This window comes from Acomys russatus, chromosome 5 (genome assembly GCF_903995435.1).
Source record: "Acomys russatus chromosome 5, mAcoRus1.1, whole genome shotgun sequence".
Lineage (NCBI taxonomy): Eukaryota > Metazoa > Chordata > Mammalia > Rodentia > Muridae > Acomys > Acomys russatus.
In genome coordinates, this window is record NC_067141.1 from 20770466 (window position 1) to 20793242 (window position 22777).

At 43.2% G+C, this 22777-nt stretch overlaps 1 protein-coding gene across 1 annotated transcript in view; it reads left to right on the plus strand.

The window, feature by feature from the left end:
- Positions 1-1297: 1297 nt before the first annotated feature.
- LOC127188802 (scavenger receptor cysteine-rich domain-containing protein SCART1-like) overlaps positions 1298-22777 on the plus strand; it is a 49036-nt gene continuing 27556 nt past the window's right edge. Inside the window, 3 exon segments of the mRNA XM_051145102.1 lie at positions 1298-1444; positions 1907-2233; positions 2699-3007. Of these exon segments, the coding sequence (XP_051001059.1) occupies positions 1381-1444; positions 1907-2233; positions 2699-3007 (700 nt within the window). The 5' untranslated portion in view covers positions 1298-1380.

Sequence of the window (22777 nt, forward strand, 5' to 3'; positions counted from 1 at the left end):
AGAAACCAAATTACGTACTCTTTAAGAAATTCACATATGTATACAATACATTTTCACCATATCCACTACCAGCCCCTCCAACAGCCCCCAGACTCTCCAAATGCCTCTCTTTCAACTTCACGCTCTCTTTCTGTTTTGTTTTAACCCCTTGAGTCTAGTTAGGGCTTCCACTATGTCCATGGATCTGAGGCCATCCATCGGAGAATGAGCAGCCTATCAGTGGCCACACCTACCAAGAGAGAAATTACCTCCTCTCCATCAACCACCAATAGTTCCTCAGGTAAGGGTGTGGCCTGGCGAGCCCCTCTTCCACCTTCTCACTCTTCATAATTTTACACTAGAGGTGTGGGAATTTTCATTTTCTTCTTGTTGTGGGTATTCATTTTTGTTTATTGAGACTATTTTGTTTGCACAACTGATGGTATTTTTAGAATCTGGCTTGCTTTTTCTTCCTGAAAGGAAACTAAGGAGGAGTCCATCTGGGGAAGATGGAGGTGGGAGGACTGGGAGGAGTGGAGGGAAAGGGAAATTATGGCTGGGATGTAATATATGAGAGAAGAATGGAAAAGGAAAAGGATCTATGTAGGTAGACCAAGCAAAAACCGAACCGAAAATGATTCCACATTCTACCTTTTGTAGAGGAACTTCTGAAGTTGTGTGGTGTAGATTCACTGAGTACTTTCTTTGTAGTAATGCAGACGGAAGCCTGATGAGCAAAGTTTATCGGTGTGCATTGCATGTGTTTGCCTTTGACAATCAGCTACTCACAGAGGCTCATCAATAAGTAGACATATGAACCATGATGACATCATGTCCTCTTGTCTACACAGTCTTTAGTTTGCCTACTACTATGGTAATGTAGACTTGCTTGTGTGGCCACTAGGAAGGCATGTCCCATCAGAGAGACATAATTCTTCTTATGGCTGAGCCCAGGGCAAACATGTTGAAAGCATTTTGATTAAATTGTCCAGTCTATTGACAACAAATTGATCTTGGAAGAATTCTGGCCTTTAGGCAGATCTTCTGTGTGAGGCAGAAGGCCTTTGATGTTTTTTTCTGACACTGGTCTTGGCAGATACAGCCATACAGGCCTTTCTTGGAGAAGATGCTTTGCTCTCTACACACCTGGGACTGCTTTGGGCACCAGCTACAGGAAGCTCTGCAGGGCTGGCACTGTCTGGGCTCTGGCAGTGTGGGTGAGTGCTTGCTCTGGGTGAGAGACGACAGCTCTACCGTGGGGGAGGAGCCTATGGTACTGAAGGGCTCTGGCTCCAGAATATTGTCACCCTAAGTTGGAGTTCATCTTCTTCCTGAAGGCAGAGGCAGGTATCTGTTCTAAGGCCATCAGCCTGGGGAACTGTACCTACAAGGAGACCTGGCATGGCACTGTCCTCTCTTGGGCTGTGGCCTCTGCTGCTGCTGGCCTACTGGACTCTCCCTCCTGGTGAGTGTGTGGAAGCCTTGAGTGTCAGGGACACGGGTGTATAGAACATAGGCTACCGTGTTCAGGGATGGCACAGGACTAATGATGTCTTACGCCTCACGTGTGCGTTTTTTCTGCTAACTTTGATTTCGCCAAAGTAACCAATTGGATTCCATAACAATGCAGAATAGGTATTACGATTGGGAACTATGAAAAAAAGATGGGTAGTGAAAATGAACTCTCGTCCTTCTCCTCTTTCTTGACGATGTTTCTCTGTATAGCCCTGGTTGTCCTGGAACTCCCTTTGTAGTCCAGGCTTGCCTTGATCTCAGAGATCCACCTTGCCTCTCTGCCTTCTAGTGCTGGAATTAAAGGCATGCCTGGCTGAAGATGAGCTTTCTAACCGTGAAGCGGTCTAATCATTTCATTCTAAACAGAATACAGAATGTTATCCTTGTGCTTTCTTTGTTCCTATTCCTGAAGATCTGGCTGGCGAGAACTTCGTGAATTTACAGAATGGTGATAATAAATGCGAAGGCCTCCTGCATTTGCAGGATGATGGGCAGTCGGGCTATATGTGTGGGGACAGCTTGGGGACGCAGGAGGCCTTGGTGATCTGCAGACAGCTTGGCTGCGGCTCTCTGCGTGCTTTTTCCAAGTATATTTTGACCCCCGAAGAGATGAAGCCACCTTGGATGTACAGTGCCCAGTGCCACGGTGAGGAAGCCAACCTGTGGGAGTGCATCCTGGGATCCTGGGGACCCATCAGTGGCTGCAAATGCCAGTGTGTGCTTGCTATTATATGCTCAGGTAGGTTATAATGAAATCATGAGCTCTTTAGTCCCTGGATTTTTTTCCCCTCAATGTTGGTCATGGACGCATTGAGGCAAAAGCCCAGGGAGGGATCTAGGCGGGTATAAGCATATTTTATCTTTGGAGTCTTAACGGTGATGGGTTCTCACCTTCTGTAGACATTTTCCCAATAACTTTAAATATGATTTCCAAGCTTTTAAAGTTAGCTACTTCCTTTGTTAATATTGACCACTAGAGAGAACGTTCCCATTCTCTGGCTAAGGAGTTAGTCACATGGTATAGGAGGCAGGAGTACTGGCCCACTTCCCCTGGAAAGATGGGATGTATTACCTCAGGGAATTACCTTGGAACACCTCCAGGGGCACCATGGACAACGACTCAATGTGGGGCAGTCAGTGCCCATCTCTTGTGTGTGCTCCATGGATAGCATACCGAGATTTGGTTTCTCTTCCCTGTCACCAGGTGGGACCACGCGACAAATCGAGCTAGCTGGTGGTAGCAGTCCTTGTGCTGGGGTTCTAGAGGTCATTGGAGTTTCCGGTTTAGCCCTGAGATGTGACTTGCACAAGGAGGAGGCTGGCGTTCTGTGCAGACAGCTGGGATGCGGTGCTGCTTTGCAGTGGTCCAGAGCCCATCATGGAACGAATGGGAAACAGAAAGAGAAGTACGGGATATGCCAGGGAACAGAACCTGACATCTTACACTGCCAGGCCAATGTGAACTTTCTAGAGCAATGCAACCTTCCAACGTACACACAGATTGTATGCACAGGTAGGAGCATACTTGCTGGATATTTTAGTCTTCATATTGTTATATAGAGACCCAGATATCTAGGATCCTTACCCTAGATTCACATTTGAAAATAATCTACTTTGCCATCAAGAGGTAGTTACAGGAGACCCCTAGGAGTCCCCTGAAAGCAGTGTTCACTACCCATTCAGGGACACAGATGATCATGATCCTTTAGGAGCCAAATGACCAGAAAAGGTGTTTGTGCTCTGAATCCATATGGCTTCCATAGCTCAAGGGAGACCAGAACAGGGGATCAGGGTCTTTGGTCTGTAGATGCCCCCAGCACGCACTTTGCAGCCCTCTGTGTCAGGGTTAATGAAGGTGGTCCTGTATTCTCCCACACCATTCCTTTCTAGGGACCAGATTGCCGCCATCTGCTCATGTCACCCAGTCCCTGCATAGGACCTGCCCTGACTTCAGTTGCATTATTCGAGAATTTGTCCCAAGGACACATGGAGGTCTGGCTGGTGGGTCGCGAGCACCACTGTGAGGGTTCCCTTGAAGTTCTGTGAGAACTGACTTGGGGCACCATCTGTAGGCTAACCCGGACTTGCTCACTTGCTCACAGCTCACATGGTTTGCCAGGAGCTAGGGCGTGGTGTGGCTGTACCCACATCTGGCTAGGGCTCAGTGCCTGTGTAGAAGCAGGCCTTCCACTGTGTGGCGACGAGTCACTGATGTTCCACTGTTCATTAGACCCTGGACACTGCTGTGGCCATGAACAATATGCGCCACTAAGCTTTTCAGGGGGAAGGGAGGCAGGTTATGGATTGGCAGGGTGTGATGTAATGGGGTCATGGTGTGGGGGGTCTGGTGTCGGTGCTGTGATGACTGTGGTCAGCTAGACGTGTAGCTCAGGACCCATGTCTTTTGACTCGTAGCTTCCTTGGCCTCTGTCTTACCGTCTTTAGCCTTTGTTCATCTTTGGATGTGTCTGCTCAGCTCTGTTCCGGAAATCAGAAATAGGTAGCCTGTGTTTTTGACGGGTGTTGGTGGTTTTTCATGTTTTGTATGGCAGACCCTTGATAACATGTGCCTCATAACCCCACCCTGTGTGTTGCATCCCCTGTGATGACGCTTCTTCATCCTAACCTTTGCTTTCTGCTTTCTGCTTTGCTTTGGCATCGTCTCCCGCTTTCTGCTGTCCTTTAGCACTATGTCCAGGGCTTTGGTGGGTCTTGAGCTGCTTTGTTTCTGGTGCGGGGAGGACCTGATCCACACATTCTACATGGGTATTCAGTTTCCCCAGAACTTTGTTTGAGACATCGTTCTTCCTACATAAATGGCCATAACCCCTTTAAGAAATTTGGTGACTCTAAGTGCGTGATGACTGCTGTACTATTATTTCTCTTCCACCAGTCTCTGCGTCTAGCCTCATGCCACAGGGCAGCTATCCTGTGAAGAATTGAAATAAGGAAGCAAGGGTCTAGCTGTTTGTACAGTTGAGAGTTCTTGGGAATCCTCATCTCTACTAGGATCAGCTTTCTAACTTTCCAAGCACCTGTTCAGGTTTTGAGAGGGATATCATTGCATCTGCAGACTGATTTGAGTAAGGTCATCATCTTCTTAGACCATGTCCTCAACCCTTGATATGAGGCCTGCTCCCTTCTATGTAGATCTTGTGAAATTTCCTTTTTTTTTTCCTTTGATAAACTTATTAGGAATGAAACAGATGGTATCATCTGTCTAGCTGTAGGTCCTTTGTCTGATAATGGTGCCAAGTATCTGTTTCTTCTTGTACAGTAGGCCTTTGGTCCAACCAGAAAGTGGTTGGTTCCTTCTATAACATCCATGTCGCTATTGTGCCAGCGGTCACTTTTTATAGCTCTCAGGGCTCATGGCTGGGTAAGACTGACGATTACTTCTCTTCTCTAGTAGGTATGCACAGCACCTTTCAGCATTATGAAAGCTGGGTGGTAGGGATGGAGTTTCCACGTCAGCACACACTCGATTTCTTCATGTTCTATGACTCAAGTATGTGGTGTTTTCAGCAATAGGGTCTTACTGTCAGGTTCTGGAGGGTCACCAAGGGCAATGGCAATAAGATACACTGTCTGAGCATCTCTGTAACCTCGGTGACCAACAACTCTGAAAGAAGTAGCCTACTCCTGACCCTGGACTTTTTATTTGCTAGCTTGTGGTATCTATACAGTGTCCTGGTTAGTCTTTTTCATCAACTTGACATAGCTAGAGTCATTAGGGAGGAAGAATCTCAACAGAGAAAATACTTACATCAGACTCCCTGAAGGCAAGTTTGTGGGGGTATTTCTTGATTAATGATTAATATGGGGGGCCTAGCCCACTGTGGGCTGGTCAGAGGATCCTGAGGTGTATAAGAAAGCAGGCTGAGCAAGCCTTGGAGATCAAACCAGTAAGCAGTGTTCCTTCACAGCCTATGCTTCAGTTCCTGCCTCCAGGTCTCCTGTTTGAGTTCCTGCTCTAACTTCCTTTCACGATAGACTGTGTAAGCTATAAGAACACCACTGCCATCACTTCCCAGTTTCTTCTGGTCATGGTATTCTATCACAGCAATAGAAACCAAATTAGAAGGAAGAACTGGTACCAGAGAGTGGGACAGACCTGGTGTGATAGAACAGGCCATGTTGTTTCTGGGATGTTCACAGAAGGAGTTTGAGATTTGGGGCTGGAAAAGTAATTGAGTACTTAGAGCTTAGTAGGCTGTGATGGGAGCTTGAAAGCCTTTCTTCAGCAGAAAGAAACACAGAAAACTGAGGCCTGGCTTGGAAGGTTTCAGAGAGAAACCTTCTAAGGGTTTCTAATGGGGGCTATTTGTGTAGTATTTGAGTTAGGAATGCATTGTCAGCTGGGGTTGATGAATCAGCTGTGATTAACAAGGGATCAGAAACACTGAAGCAAAATGTTGCTTCGAAAATTTTCTCCATTAATTAATTTATTCACTTCACATCCTGATTGTAGTTTCCCCACCCTTCTCCTCCCAGAAATGTTGCTTTGCTGGCACAACTGATTCTGATTAGATGGGGCTGAGAGATCAGCTGCAGTAAAGAGATCAGCATTCTTGAGGCAAACTTTTCTGGGGAGCATTTCTTTAGGGTCAGCACAAAGAAGCTGTGGTCCGTGACTAGGGTAGGGGTAAAACTGCATCTCATGCTGACTTCCAGACTTGGTAGTGTGTAAAAGCCTCCCCAGGTGGCAATGGTTTTTGTAGCATGAGAACCTAGGACTTAAGGGATCATAGAAGTTGAGGCTTGACACCACGGTGCAGTGTCTGAGTCTCTAAAGAGAGGCCAGTACAGGCTACTGGGGAAGATTCAGTCCAGTTGCAATGTGACCCCAGAATTATGGAGATTCCAGTACCATGGGATGACCACAAAGGACCGAAGCAGCTGTGGTATGGAGCTGGCTTGAGCCTCTGAGGCAAGCTCTATGTGCTGTGGAGGGCAGACCCTGGCATGTGGACCTTCCCAGGGCCATTGGAGCCAGAAGAGCATGAGATGTCTCACCCTAGTTGGAATGGCTAAGGTCAGTGAAATAAATGACAGAAAAGTCTGGTGAGGTTGTGGGGAAAGAGGAACCCTCAGTCACTGTTGGTGTGAATGCAAATTGGTGTGGCCACTATGGATATCAGTATGGGGAATACTCAAAAAGCTAAAAAGAAATCTATAATATGACCCAGCTATAGGTAAACCACACCTTGGCATATGCCCAAAGGACTTGATATTCTACTATATAGATAGATAGCTATTGCCACCCTCTCCACAACAGCTAGGAAGTGGAAACAACCTAAATGTCCTTCAATAGATGAAAAGACAATGCAAATGTGTGGCATGTGTACACAATGAGCTACTATTCAGATGTAAAGAAAAATAAAATTATGATGCTTGCAGGTAAATGGATGGACTTCGAAAAGGGTACCGTAGCCCACATCCAGAAACAAAACACCATATGTTCCCTCTCACCTGAAGTTCCTAGCTCCAGAACCTCAGGTGTGAGTATACAACACCGAGTAACCACAGAAACCAGGAAGGTATAAGGGACATGGGTAGTGGCAAGGGAGTGGGGCTACTGAGAGGGATAACAGGATATGGGCAATGTGAATCTGGAAATAGAAAAATTGGAAGGAGGTTCCAACTGGACAGGAGGGAAGGAGGTCAATACAGGGACATTGAGAGACAAGGGACAAGTTGTTTGAAATAAGACTCAAAGAGTCATATTAGCCTATATTTTGTCAAAGGCTTTTTCAGCATCGAATGAGATGATCATGTGGTTTTTTTTTTCTTTTGGTTTGTTTATATGGTGGATGTTGAACCATTCCTGCATCCCTGGAATGAAGCCTACTTGATCATGGTGGATGATGTTTTTGATGTGTTCTTGAATTTGGTTTGCGAGTATTTTATTGAGTGTTTTTGCATCAATTTTCATAAGGGAGATTGGTTTGAAATTTTCTTTCTTTGTTGGGTCTTTATGTAGCTTAGGTATCAATGTGGCTTTGGCCTTATAGAATGAGTTTGGCAATGTTCCCTCTCTATTTTGTGGAATAGTTTGAAGAGTATTGGTTATTATCTCTTCTTTGTAAGTCTGGTAGAATTTTGTGCTAAAGCCTCTTGCCCAGACCTTTTTTCCCTACTTGGGAAAACTATTTCTATTGCCTAAAATTATACTGTATCTTAAAGGGAATCACACCACTTGAGTTGACAATACTTTGTACAAGGACCATAGATTAATAAAGACCCAGTACTAGGCCCCAGAAATCTCCTTTTGAATGGTTGACGAGGATACTTCAAGTGACTCCCCAGACGATATAGGCCATTGCTGTTGTCTTTGATTGTCTCGCAAAGGGGGAAGGTAAGCTCATATAGCTGAAGACACAGACATTTAGAACACAGGACTAGATTACTTGAGTTGTATCCACTTATAAGTGAGTACACGCCAAGCATAAAAACAGGTTGATCAGTGGAATGGAATCCAGAAATAAACCCACACCCATGGACACTTGACTTTTGACAAAGAAGCCAAAACCATACAATGGAACAAAGAAAGCATATTCAACAAATGATGCTGGTCTAACTGGATGTCTCCATGTAGGAAAATGCAAATACATCCATACTTATCACCCTGCACAAAACCTAAATCCAAATGGATCAAAGACCTCACCATAAAATCAGATACACTAAATCTAATAGAAGAGCAAGAGGGGGAACCACCTTGAACTAATTGGTACAGGAGACAACTGTCTAAACAGAACACCAGCATCTCAGGCTTTAAGAGCAACAATTAATAAATGAGACCCTTGAAACTGAAAAGCCTCTGTGAGGAAAAGGACACTGTTAATAGGACAAAACGGCAGCCTACAGAATGGGATAAAATTTCTAATTAGTTATCCAATACAAGCTGGTCGGCACTGAAACCACGTGTACACCACTAACAAAACCTGTACTCATCAGGTTGTGTGTGTGTGTGTGTGTGTGTGTGTGTGTATACATACATATATGTATGCAACAATAATAAAGAAAAAGAGGCTATCAGTTTTCAAGTGGGGGACATGGGAAGAGTGGAATGAGGGAAGGGAAAGGGGTAAGTAATGCAATTCTATTTTAATTAAAACATATAAAAAGATTAACCATCATAGTAGATATTTGCTTTCAGGGATTTCCTTATGTTTAGAGTTTCTGTTTAGAGACCTGGTATTAGCAGGTATGTTTGCCTTGTACTTGAGTTGGCATTTCCCCTTATATTTAAATTTTTTTTCTTTCTTTGTTTTCTGTCTTTGGCATCATGATTCAATTGTGGTCTGGAAAGGCTCTTGTTCTGTTCATATCTACTGAGTTTATGAATACCTCTCATGTTTGGAAGCTCACTTCTTTTCCTAGATGAGAGAAAGTTTCTGCTATAAGTTAATTGTTATTCTGTGTCTTTATTTGGTTTAATTTATCTTGAGACTCAAATTCTTCCATCTCAGGAATTCTTAGGCTTGGCTTCTTGAGCATGTTCATTCATGCCTCCTTTATTTAAGTATGTGTCCTTGAACATACAGTTTTCAGTGGTCTTTCTTCTGCTTAAGGTCTAATATTTTGGTGATGCTTTTCACTGTTTATATATTTGCTTCACTCAGCTTTTCATTTCCAATATTTCTATTTATTTTTTCAAAGTTGTAAAAGTACCTTTTATTCTCCTGTTTCAATTGTTGTCTCAGAGGAGGATTGTTCCCTCTGTCTGCTAACCTAGTCCTAGTCCTGGAAGCTTCTAGCCTCCATACAATCTAACCTAGAATGTTTTCATCCTCTGAGACTTACTGCCTAATAAGGTCACTCTGTCTTGTTCTTACTGAGCTCTGGGCTGGCTAGTTCAACTCAGCTGTTCTGGCTCAAACTCCTCTCCCAGCTGACTGATTCAATCTGGCTTCCCTTTCAGGTCCTGAATCACTCTGCTTGGCCTCAAATTAACTCCAGAAATCTTGGCTCCTTCTCATTCTTTGGCTCATTCAGTCTTCACCTGAGTATAGCGTGTTGTCTCTTTGCAACCTGTCTCTCCATTACTTTCCTGTTAAAACTGCCCCCCGCCTCTCTGCATTGCCCATTAAGTAGCTTCCCTTTCCTCTCTCTTCTCATGGGAGTTGGGAATACCCTATTCTATCAAGTCTTTTTCTTATTTGTCATGTTCTTCTTCTGCCACTTAATTAGACATCATTTTCAAATATGGGTGTTTCCTTCTACAAACTAATTTTACCTTCATTGTTTAGGATTAAAGGCATATACAACCATGCCTGGACCTAAGCTTTTCTCTACTTGATACTTGCTCTATACCAACCTGGGCTAGAACACAGATCTGCTTGCCTCTGTCTCCTGGATTAAAGGTATGTGGCATATGCCTGTAATCCCAGAACTCAGAGAGGGAGAGGCAGGTGATCCCTGTGAGTTCAAGGCCAGCCCACTTTATAAGTAACAAGTGAGTCCAGGAGTCAACTTGGTCTACAAAGCAAATCCAGGACAGCCAAGGCTTCACAGAGAAACCCTGTCTCAGAAAAATAAGTGTGTTTGTATTCCAGCCAGATCACACAAACCTAGAAGGTCTTTGGATGAGATCTCTTGCCAGAGCAGCCATGTTCTGAATTAAAATTTCTCTACACAAAACATTGGTTTTCTTTCTGAGTTTGAGTTTCTCATTGGTGTGACTTTCGGCCTGTTACTGAATTGCTCACCCGCTGTGGTGACGTTCCAGTCTATTTCTATCTTTCTTCTCCAGCTCCCCCTCCTCCTCCTCCTCCTCCTTCTTCTAAAAAACCTCATTACTCTGTTTGTTTGTATTTTACCCATTTCAATAACTTTCAACTCGTCAGTACAATAATTATGGATTTTTCGGTTATTTTGCCTTCCCTTTACATTGTTCTGTGTTTCTGTGTTACAATTTGTGCATCTACTGGCTTGAATTTTTCCTCTAGTTTTACCAGGACTCTTCTTAGTGAGCAGACTACTGTTGAGGACTCAAGCCATACTACTCCCCAAGGAGAAGAATATACCCCATGTAATAGAAACCACATCGGACTGAACAAGACAGAGAAGTACATTGAAACAAACCATGACACACAAACTTACCCACAATAACCAAGAACCAGAACATGGCAAATGCTATAAAATTAAAATGAAGTTATTTAGGGAAAATGTTGAAATGTGAATGAAATAAAAGAAAGGGCTAAGCAGAGGCTACGTGAGAACGAGCTTAAACAAAGCGGACACACAAAAAGAAACAGAATGTTTAAGAACAACGTTAGAGAAAGAAGGACAAAGAGGAAGAGCTTTATTATTATTTTTTCAGACAGTCATACACAGTTTTGGTTGGTCTAAAGTTCAATATGTATATCAGAGTGCCTCCCCCTCAAGTTATAGAGATCTACCTTCCTCTGCCTTCTGAGTGCTGGAATTAAATGCATGAACTACCATGGTCAGCTAAAAGTTTTCATGGGAAAAAAAAAAGATGAGAGCTGGAGAGCTGGCTCAGCAGGTTAAGTCTTAGCAGTGCTCTTGCAGAGGACTCAAGCCCAGTAGCTCACGAACTCCTCAGCTCCAGCTTGAGGAGAGCTGATACCCTGCTCTGGTTTCCTTGGGCACCAGGGATGTGCTGATGTGCACATTTCCCCACACATCATCAACATACGCATGTGCAGAGTAAACAGTGGAAACGAGTCTTCAGATGAAGCAAACTTCTAAAAGTATAGTAAGACTAAGTAAAGGTGAATTTAAAGACGAGAATACAAAATAACAACTTCAAAACACAAATTTACAATGTACTAAAATATGGTAAAAAGAAAGCAAAAGAGCCTCGAGTGGTGGCCCATGCCATTAATCCCAGCACTCGGGAGGCAGAGGCAGGCAGATTGTTGTGAGTTTGAGGCTAGCCTGGTCTACAAAGTGAGTCCAGGACAGCTAAAGCTACACAGAGAAACCATGTCTTGAAAAACAAAACAAAACAAAACAACAAAAAGCAAAGGGGCATGCTGGCTAGGTTTACATCAGCGTGACAAAAGCTAGAGTCATTTGGTGAGCTCAGCTGAGAAAACATCCCCACCACCTTCACCTATGGACAACCCGGGGTGCATTTTCTTGCCTGATGATTGATTCGGGAACATCTCACTGTGGGTGGTGCCATCCCTGGGCTGGCAGTCCTGGGTGCTGTAAGAAAGCAGACTGGGCAAGCCATGGAGACAAGCCAATAAGCAACACCTCTCCATGGCCTCTGCCTCAGTTTCTGTTTCCTTGTCTCTGCCCTGTTTTGAGTCCTTGCCCTGCTTCTCTCAGTGGTGGCTCGATATAGAATTGTGAGCTGAAATAGAACCTTTCCTCCCCATGCCGTGTTTGCTCAAAGTGCTTTTTATCGCAGCAGTAGGGTCCCTAAGCAAGACATCCTTCCAGCACTGGGGTAAAAACATGCATCACCACATCCAGCTGTTTTCAGCCAGGCTCTGGGGGAATTCAGAGTCTGGTCCTCACGGTACTGCTGCAGGCCTTTATAGACTAAGTTATCTCCTTAGTCTAGAATTACTGTTGTCAATATTTTCTTATGATAATTTGAATGTTTTCCCATTTCTGTCTTTTCATGAGAAATTGACAGCTCATCTTATTTTAATTCCCAATGGTGTCAATATCCACTTACTTGTTGCTGCTTCTGAGACTGATCGTAATGCAGTCTTTTTTAAAAAATTAAAATATAAGCATAATCACACCACCACCTCCCCTTTTCTTCTTTCCTTACTTAACCCCCTCCCATGAACTCACTTTACGGTTCCTTGATACATCAACAATGTGGCTCCCTAGACAAGACCTGAACAACAACAGTATCGATAGATATGTACTCCTCTTTTGAAATTCTTATTATGTTAACATTTTCAATTTAGTAGTACATTTTGTTACTATTGTTCCAGTTGACCAATAAAAAAATACATATTTAAAGTATACAATATGCTTTGATATGTACACATTGTGTAGCATCCAATTAAGGTAATTGATATATTTATTAGGCCACATAATTATCATTTACTTACAGTGAGAACAGTTAAAATCTATCGCTAGTGCAACAATAGTGACTATGCTGCACAATGGAGCCCCTTAAGATTACCTTGTAACTAAATTACAGTGACCTTTGACCACACCTCTTCCATCCATGCCAATGATCTTCCCAACCTAAAGCCTCTGGTAACCAAAATGCTCCTCAGCTTCTTTGAGTATGGTCATGTGGTGGTAATTACCCTTATGTCTCTGGCCTTTTAACATAACACACCGTGTCCTTCAGATTCATCCATGTTCAAGATAAAGGAGTTCTTTCTTGTTAAAGGGTAGATAGAACACCACAGTGTGCACGTGGACCTCTTTCTTTCTTTCTTTCTTTCTTTCTTTCTTTCTTTCTTTCTTTCTTTCTTTCTTCTTGAAACAGACAGACTGACTATTACAAACAACACATGGATGGATGTTGGAGTATAGATGTTTCTAAACACATCGATTATCTTTCCTTAGGGTACCCACATGGCTATACTACATTTCCTATACAGCTCTCTGCTCTTGCTTTTTTCTTCCTTTCTTCTATTTATTATTATTATTTATTTTTATTAATTTATTCAGATTACAACTCAATTGTTCTCCCATCCCTTCCTCTATCTTTTAATTAAACATTTTCATACAACATATTTGGATCATATTTCTCCTCCCCCAACTACTCTCGGACCCTCCTTACCTCCCTTCCTACCCAACTTTACATTCTCTCTGTCATTAAAAATACACACAAAACCAAAAACTAAAAAACAAGACAAAATACTCCCCCCCCCCAAACAAAACGGGACAGAAAGACTGCTCCCCCACAAGTTTACAGAGCTTCCTTTGTGTTGGCCAGCTACTCCTGAGCATAGGCCCTGCCTGGAGTGACTCTCCATTGGGAACAAAACCCCTATTTTCCTTTTCCCAGCACTAAATTTCTTCATGGTTAGGGGTGGGACCCTGTAAGCACCTCCCCTTCACCTGGATCCCCTCAGGCTTGACTCTCTGCAGGGCTTGTGTACGATGCCGTGGTCTCGTGCGTTAATATATGTGTCAGTCCTGCTGTGCCTGAAAGATGTTATTCCCTTGCAGTCATCCATCACCTCTAGATCTTACATAGACGCCTGAGGCTAAAGGTGAGGGGTTGAGGAAGGCATCACATGAGGACTGAATGCTCTAAACCCACACTTCCTTTGCCTTGTCCAGTTTTGGGTCTGTGTTAGTTGCCATTTACTACAAAAGCAAGCTTCTCTGATAAGGGTTGAGCAGTGCACTGATTTACGGATATAACAAATGTCATCAAGAGTCACTTTATAGCTACATTTCTTTAGCATAAAAATAGAAGTAAGCTTTTCCCCTAGGCTCAGGGGGACCTGAGACCTATGTAGTCTCAGGTTCTTGGTATATAATATTAGGTCTAACTTGGTGTAGAATATTAGGTCTTGCTTGCATTTCATCCATCTGCTGCCGGAGGGTCTCTTGTCCTCAGCATGTTAGTGTTTAGGAACCTTGCAAAGGACCCGGTTACCAGTAGAGGGCAGCTTAGCAGAAAGGCGCAGAATCCAGTGGGAATTCCCAGGTAGTAGAGTGTGCTGGCTGAGGTCTTCTTCTTGGTTAAGGGCTCCAGGCCTCACTTTCCACCATCCTTCTCTGTCTACATTTTGACAGATTTTGACTAGTTCTTTTCCTCTCTGGAAGCGGTTAGGGAATTTTGCATAGGGAAGCTAGGTTAAGGCTCTAGCCCTGACTAACAAAGTTGGAAAGCAGGAAAATGCCTTTCATTTGTTTTATTTGTAAGAAATCCCGTGGACACTTTGTGCTGACCTCATGAGAGGGGACTTTTGTGTCCCAGGTACTGGCCTTAGCAAGTTAGGGCAAAGCCATGATTGAAGTGGAAAAGGCTGAAAAGAGGGGTGGCTGTGGGTGTGGGGAAAGCCTCCCTCTGTGACTAGAGCTCTTTTAGTGTTCAGCCTCTGAAACACATTTTCACAATGGCTGACCCTGAGGTAACTCTGATACTGGTTTCAGAGTCAACAAAGTCTACCGAGCACAGGAGGGTTCCTGTGGTCATACACTGTGCCGCCATTTTGTCATTCTTAGTAATTTTTCATTAAAGAACACTGAGGTTTTTTTTTTTATTTTCCTTTTGCAGAGCTCACTTTCTTTTTTTAAAAAATAATTTAAGTAATTTATTCAGATTACAGCTCAGTTGAGAACACTGGATTTTTAATTTGACTCTGGATATTGACAATTTATCATACCAATATATCAAAATTAAACTTATTTTGCATCAATACCCAAAATTATATATCAATGAATTAAAAATAACCTTGTGAGTAACAATTAAGGCCTTAAGTTGAGAAGTAGATTCAATCCTATCATCTCTATATATTTTATATTTCCCCTTCTTTCTTTTCAACCCCTAACTCGAAACCTAAGAAAGAAAAATAATAGAAAAGAGAGACATCCCTGAGTCCAATCTAGTTTTATTTCTGAATAAGACCAATAGTAACTTATAGCCAACTCCCAATGAAAATAAACCTCAATAGCCCAAGAAAGTAACCAAAAACCTACCTATCCCCCCTTAAGGGAAATGGAGCATTGCTCTCTTAAGGTTTCTCCCAGCTGAAATGGGATGAATAATACTTTTGTAGGGGTCCAAATACAATTGGTGAAAATGGTTAAACAAGCTAACAATAGCATTTGTGGTCCAGTTTCTAAATGTTGAGAAATTCCAGGCTTAATAGAAGCCCTGTGTGGGACACAGTCTGAAATGCTGGACCAATTGAGATTGGAAGCTTTCTTCAAAGCTGTTCTGTTCTAATGAGGAACAGCAACTGAAGCACTTGGTGCTGGAACATGAAGGATGCAGGATGTCAGCGTCCAGCATGCTGGGAGGAATTATCCTGTCAGGTCTGATCCAGTATCAATGTCCAATTCTGAAAACATAATTTCTCGCAAGCATTATACAGTCCTAAAACTATAAATGTATGAGGTGTGCAGAATACACAGAACAATTGAGGCTAGTTCAAATTAAAAATTATTCTTCACACAAATTATATATATTTCTACTGTATATGAGGTATTGTATCCATACAATTCAAGTAGAATACAAGGTTTACCTTCAATACTTTGAAAGTGCTATTGTAGGCTGTTTAGAATAAGTAAGTGATACAAGTTAATTGTTAGCTGATCAAGTCGTGGTTATGTTGATTACTAGTCTATTTATATTATAAGAAAATACATCCTAGATATAACAGATAGATATGATTCTATAAATAGATAAGGTAAAATAGTTAGATAAAGTCTTTGAAAACCTCGGAGACCTACAGAATATGGCATTTAAAGATAAAAAAAAAAACATTTTAAAGATTCATTGACAATATGACAAGTTAACTGCTGGCGACACCCAGCCTGCCTCAAAGAAGATGATGAGCACAAAAGAACCTCTTTATGTAGGTGGCTTCAAATGTGGCATACAAGCCACTGGGCAAAATGTCCTTGTTTCAGCCACTGACAGAATTTCGCCTAAATATGGGCAAGCTTGGATTCAGGCAGAGTCAATGGCCAAACTCTGCCAAGATAGGGTAAGCGAGTCCTCAATAGCTCCTGCCACACAAATATGTTTTTCAGATGTACTTAGCCAGAAAGCTGAAGATGATGCTCCAACGTTATAGAGAGTTTTGGGTGACTGTTCAGGCAGCAAACTATCTCTGTAATTTTTTTTCACTTTGGAAGCTGCTAACCTGCACTTCCTGTTTATTCAGGTAATTAATTTTATTCCTTCTCAAGTCTCTGATAGAGTTGAAGACCAGATAATTTAGTTTTACAATTAAGCTTAGTTGTTTAGGAATTTAGATGTTTTTAGGCCTAGATAGATGTGTTAAGTTGATAGAGATTAGATATGATGGATATTGATTTACGTTCAGAATTTTAGACTCACCAAGATAAAGATGTTTTCTTCAAGGTAGCCAAATACAAATAGCCAAAACACTATGAATGCCACCTTAATATAATTCCTGATTTTTTGTGGTTCTTGTTGTATGTAGTTTATTTTATATATGTGTAATAATATAAATGTATATATAAAAATAAAAAAGAACAAGTCCAAAAAAAGAAGTACAAAACTGAATAAAGCCAAAAAAGAAAAAGAAAAAAGAAAATTATGTCATGGGTTCCCATATGTCTTTTGATTGGCTGAGCTAATTCTATCAGCATAACTGTTGTTATGAAGTTTTAAAGGATATAAGTACCGAAAATTCAACCTGCTAAAAATGGTTGTTTGAAACCATGTGCTGTAGATTCATCAAGAACTTTCCTGTTCTCTCTCTCTCTCTCTTTCTTTTCTTTCGTTCTTTCTTTCTTTCCTCCTTCATTCCTTTCTTTTTTTCTTCCTATTTTTTTTGCAGACATAAAGATACTGGACCAAGGGGCAAACCCCATCTCAGTATAAATTCCACATGTCCACCTTGACAAACAATATTTCATAATGGCTCAGCAAGTTGACAGATGAAGAGTGATCTTGATGGTGTTGTGTCCTCTTGTCCACACATTTGTTAGTGTATCTTCCAGCCTCACGATGTGGACTTGCTTATGTGGCCATTTCTTATGTAGGCATGTTACCACAGGGAAGCATGCACTCCTTCAGCATCTGGGATCAGGGAAAATATGTTTTTCAGTGCCGTGATCAAATTGCCAAGCCTGTCTGCTGACAATATACTGATCTTGGAAGGACCCAGCTCCTCATTCAGATCTTCGGTCCGAGGCCCTTGGTGTCCCTTCTGACACTGGCCTTGGCAGCTATAGCCATTCTGACCATGCTGGGAAGAGACTCCTTGTCCTCCTCATACCTGGGACTGTGATGGATACCAGCTGCGGGAAGCCCCACAGTGCTGGCACTGGCTGGGCTCTGGCTCGGTGGGTGAGTGTTTGTTCTGGGTGACAGATGACAGCTCTGATGTGGGGGAGGATCTCAGGTTGCTTAAAGGCTCTGGCCTTAGAACAGTGTCACCCAGAGTTAGAATCCACCTTCTGTCTGAAGGCAGAGATAGGTACCATCAGCCTGGGGAACTGTACTTACAGGGAGACCTGGCATGGACCTGTCCGCTCATGGGCTATGGCCTCTGATGCTAGCTTGTTGGAGCCTCTTTCCTGGTGAGTGTATGCTGGCCCTGGGTGTCAGGGACACAGGCATATGGAACATCGGTGACTGTGTTCAAGAATGGCACAGGCTGATGATGCCTGATGCTTCATGTGTGCGTGCATGCATGTGTATTCATTTCTACTAACTTTCATTTTTATCGAAGTGACTGTTTTGATGCTAGCACAGTGCAGTGTTAGTGTTAGGGAATTTGTGGACAAGGAAGAATTGTGTGATGGAGGGCAAAGATGAGCTTTCCAATTACAGAGAGCTCTCATCAAAAACCTCAGAATTGTCTTCCTGTGTTGTCTCCTTGTCTCTGAAGGTGCGTCTCCAGAGGACTCTGTGAGTATCACTGGGGGTACAGTGGCAGCTTGCATGTGCAGCATGACGGGCATCAAGGCCTGGTGTGTGGGGACCCAAGTTGGAGTCTGAAGGAGGCTTCAGTGATCTGCAAACAGCTTGGCTGTGGCAGTGCGCATTATACCTACCAGCATATTGTGAGACCTGAAGAGATGGAGGTGCCTTTGCTTTATGGCGTCCAGTGCCATGGTGAGGAAGCCACAATCTGGGAGTGCTCCTCGGGGTTCTGGGGGCCCATTGATGGATGTGAGTGCCAGTGTATAGTGTCACTTTCCTGTTCAGGTGAGTCAGCTTGGGTCCCCAGCTCCTCCTTCCCTGCCTTGGAACCAAACCAAGGGAACCAAGACAAATGTCAAAGGGGAGGAGAGAGGCTCTGGCTGGATGTGGGTTCCATTCCCTACAGATTCTTCTGGTGATAGACTTGGTGAGAGCTTTCCTTCCATGACTTTGGGGAGCTCAGCTCTTATTCTCTCTGGACCCTTTCTCAGTAACTTTTTTCCTGGGGTCCACTGCTTCCTAATGTCAGCCACCAAGATCTATTTTTTTTTGTTTGTTTGTTTGCCTTGGAGCACTTCAGGAAACACCTTGGGGCTTGTCATACCCTCTTGGTGTTCAGATTTCAACTCCAGCTAGGGAGAGTTTCTCACTGCTTGATACAGCTGTCTTGACCAGGCTCCCTTGGCACCCACTCTATCGATTGTGTGTCCTCAACTCATGGCACTGTAACCCTAGGAGGATGGTGATGTTGTCCCTGTCACACCAGGGGACAGCAAAGGGTGATGGCAGCACCAGGAGTCCTTTGTCTGCTACTTCAGGTCAAGGAAGAAAATCTGTGTATCTTGATCACTTACCATGTGAAGAAGCTTCCAGGACCAGTGTTTTTTTTTCCTTCTTTGCTACTAGGGGGTTTAGTACCAGAAACCAGGCTGAGCAGTGGTGGCAGTCCCTGTGCAGGAATTCCAGAGGTGCTGAGTAAAAACATCCTGCTCCGGAGGTGTGATTTGCTGGAGGAGGAAGCTGGTGTTCTGTGCAGGCAGCTGGAGTGTGGCACTGGGAGTCAGAAAAAGAAATTCATGGCATGCCGGGGAATAGAGGCTGACATCTTTCACTGCAAATTCAATACAAATTTCCTAGAGCAGTGTGACCCTCCAGCCTACACCCAAGTCGTATGCACAGGTAGGGACCATCCTCTGTTGATAACAATTTGTAGCCAGGCATTGGATGTCTGTATATGAAGAACAGATTCGCCATCTGCTCCATAGCAAGAGCCAATGGAATCTTCTCCTACTGATCATGGATGACATTGGTCCATGCTAACACTGAGAAGTGGCTCTGTGAAGCCCTGGGGTATCCCAGTGGGCATTGCTATAGCTTGGTCTTCTGTGCTCATGGTTCCTATCTAGTCTGTGGCTTGAGTAAAAGGGGATTGAAGGCAGTGTCTATTATTCTCTTTATTTAGGGACACAGGAGTTCTCATAGCCCCAGAGGCCAAGTGACCAGAAGTGTTTGTGCTCAAAATCTGTGTGGAGTCAAAGGCTCAGGGGAGGACAGGACGTGGGACCAGGGTCTTTGGTCTGTAGACCCTATCACATTTCCTGTGGTCCCCTGTGTCAGGACTAATGAGAGTGGTCCCATATTCTTCCACACCATTCCTTTCTGGGGACTGGATCGCAGCCATCAGGTCATGTCATCCTGTCCCTGCATAGAGCCTGTGAGGGTTCCCTGGAGGTTCTGTGAAGACTGACCTGGGGCACCATCTGTAGGCTAACCTGGGCTTGCTCACTTGCTCACAGCTCACGTGGTTTGCCAGGAGCTGGTGTGTGGGGTGGCTAGAGCTCAGTGCAGGACTTCCATAGTGTGGCAACGAGTCACTGATGTTCCATCATTCATTAGGTCCTGGACACTGCTGTGACCATGACTGTGATGTGTCACTAAGCTTTTCCAGAGGGGAGTGAGTCAGGTTACGGACTGGCAAAGTGTGATGCGATACGATCAGGGTTTGGGATCTGTGCTGTGATGACCATAGAAAAGCTGGGTGGGGACTCAGGCTCTGTGCCTTCTCTCTTGCTTTCCTCTCTAGCTTTTTATGTATTTGTTTACTTTAGTCTTTTGGATAACTGTCTGCTGAGCGCTCATCAAGTTCAGAAACAAGTGCGTGTCTTTGGGGGTAGTATTGGTTGTTTTGCGTATCCTATGTGACACTCCTTTTTTTATTTTTATTTATTTTTTAAAAGATTTATTTATTTATGTATATAAGCACCCTATTGAATATATGCTTGCATGACAGAAGAGAGCATCAGATAGAAGAGGGAATCAGATCACATTATAGATGGTTGTGAGGCACCATGTGGTTGCTGGGAATTGAACTCAGGACCTTTGGATGAGCAGTCACTGCTCTTAAACACTGAGCCATCTCTCCAGCCCTGACACTCCTTTTTAAAACACATGCCTTACAGCCCCATCTCAGGGATTGTTGCTGTTCTTTTCATTTGTAAAAGGACAGTTTTAACTTCCTTGACTCTGGTGTTTCTCTCTGTTTTCTGCCTTGTGCTTTGCCTTGGCTTCACACCTAAAGCTTGACTGCGCATGTCCAAAGCCCTGCAGCATCACTTCCTGCTTTTTGTCAGGACTGCTGTCCTTCAGCACCATGTCCAGGGCTAGAGCGGGTGTTGAGTTAATATTTGTTCCCGGTGTCTAGAGGACTGGCCCCACACATCCCATGTGCATGTTCGGCTTCCCCGGCACCTGGCTCAGGTCACTGTTCTTCCTGAACAATGGCCACGACCACTTTCAGAAACTTTCTGAGTGTATGTGAGAAAATTATTGCCCTGCAGTTTTGGTGCACCGATTTCCGTGTCTAGTCTCAATCTGTACCACACCGATTAGTTACTGTAGCTTTACAGTAAGTTTGGAAATAAGGGAGTGCATGTCTAGTTGTTCATCTGGCTTGGGCTTTTGGGAATCTTTCATATCCATATGAATACTATGATTAAGTGCTTCTTGAATCTTTCATTGTTTTAAAATTATGTGTGTGTTATAAATTACTAATGTGTCACAGGGGCCAGAGCATACGTTTCAGTAGTTGGTTCTTTCCTTTAACTTTGTTTTGAGGCGATGTCTCTCTTACTGTGTCTGCATTTGTGCTGTGTGCTCCATGTTCATTGCTGTTCTATTCACAGTAGCCAGGAAATAGAAACTGTTTAGATGTTCTTCTGTGGATGAATGGATAATGAAAATGTGGTTCATATGCACAATGAAACATTATACAATTACAAAGAAAAATCAAATTTACAGATGAATGGATGGAACTGGAAGCAGTCATTTTATTTATTAAAATTCATTATTCAGATAACATCCTCATTGTTATCCCCTCACTTGGGTCTTCCCGTTCCCATTTCCCTCCCTCTTTCACGATATTCCCCTCTCCTAGATCTGTGACAGAAGGGGACCTCCACCCTCACCATATGATCACAGCCTATCAGGTCTCATCCTAGAAGCAGTCATTTTAAAAGACTTAGCTCAGGACTGAAGATGGCAAACACCACATGCTCTCTCTCACAGATAACTAGCTTTGAGTCTTCAGATATGTTTAAATTGGGATACTCATAGAAAATAGGAAACGGGTATAAGAGGCCATGGGGTGAGTTTTCAAATAAAAGGATATAGACTGCAGATGCTAATCAGGAGAGAGGAGTAATGGAACAGGAAGTGATGACAGGGTGATGGATGGGTGGTCATGGTAAAAGAGGAATATATACATGATATGGTATAGCATTATATAAGAAAAAATATTTTAACCCCCATACACACACACGTTGTGTGTGTGTGTGTGTGTGTGTGTGTGTGTGTGTGTGTGTGTGTGTGTATGGTTAAAATGGAGTTATCCTACTACAGGGGGATGATGCCTCATCCAGACACCATTGCCTATCACTGAAAAAGCCTTGTTCCAGGTATAGAATACTTGTTTTCTAGTTATTGACCATTGGGGTCCCATAGCTGCTTCCAAACATTGTAGCCTATTGGTATTGCTCTTGGTTACCCTTCAGAACTTGAGGATAAGATACCATTGCTGAAGATAACACACTTGGGTCATAGACCATGGAGAAGCCAAGCTGGTATCAACCAGAAGCCTCATTTCTCACGGCCAACTTTCATAGTCCTTATTTGTTTTTTAACTCTTAAAAAATGCCAGTTCCTGCACAATGATCAAAGAGTACAGCATTCATTCAATTTACTTATGTTTTGCTCTTTATTATTTATTTATTTTTGTACTAATTGTGGATATGGCTTAGTCTTGCTTTTATAGATCCTTAAGTTACATGCTTAGGTTGGGATTTCTTGCTGTAAGGCTTTCTTATTAGACTCCTTTCATGGTATCCACTGGTGTTGGTATTTCCTTTCCTGACTTAAAGAGGTGTTTATTTTACTTTATGCATAAGAATATTTTGCCCCTATGAATGTATATACACCACATGCATGTCTGGTGCCCATGAGGTCAGAAACGTGTGCTGAGTCCCCTGGAGAGGATGTGTGTGAACCACCATGTTGGGGCTGGGAACACAACCTGTGTTCTCTGCAAGAGCAGCCTGTCATCTTTACTGCTAAGCTTTTTTTTTTCTTCTCTGACTCACTATTTACTTTCTGTTTTGCTTGTTTCTATTTTGATGAGGAGTTAAAACCCAGGACCTTATGCTAAAAACACACCCTAAACCTGAGTTATATCCCAGCCTACCACAGACTGTTTGC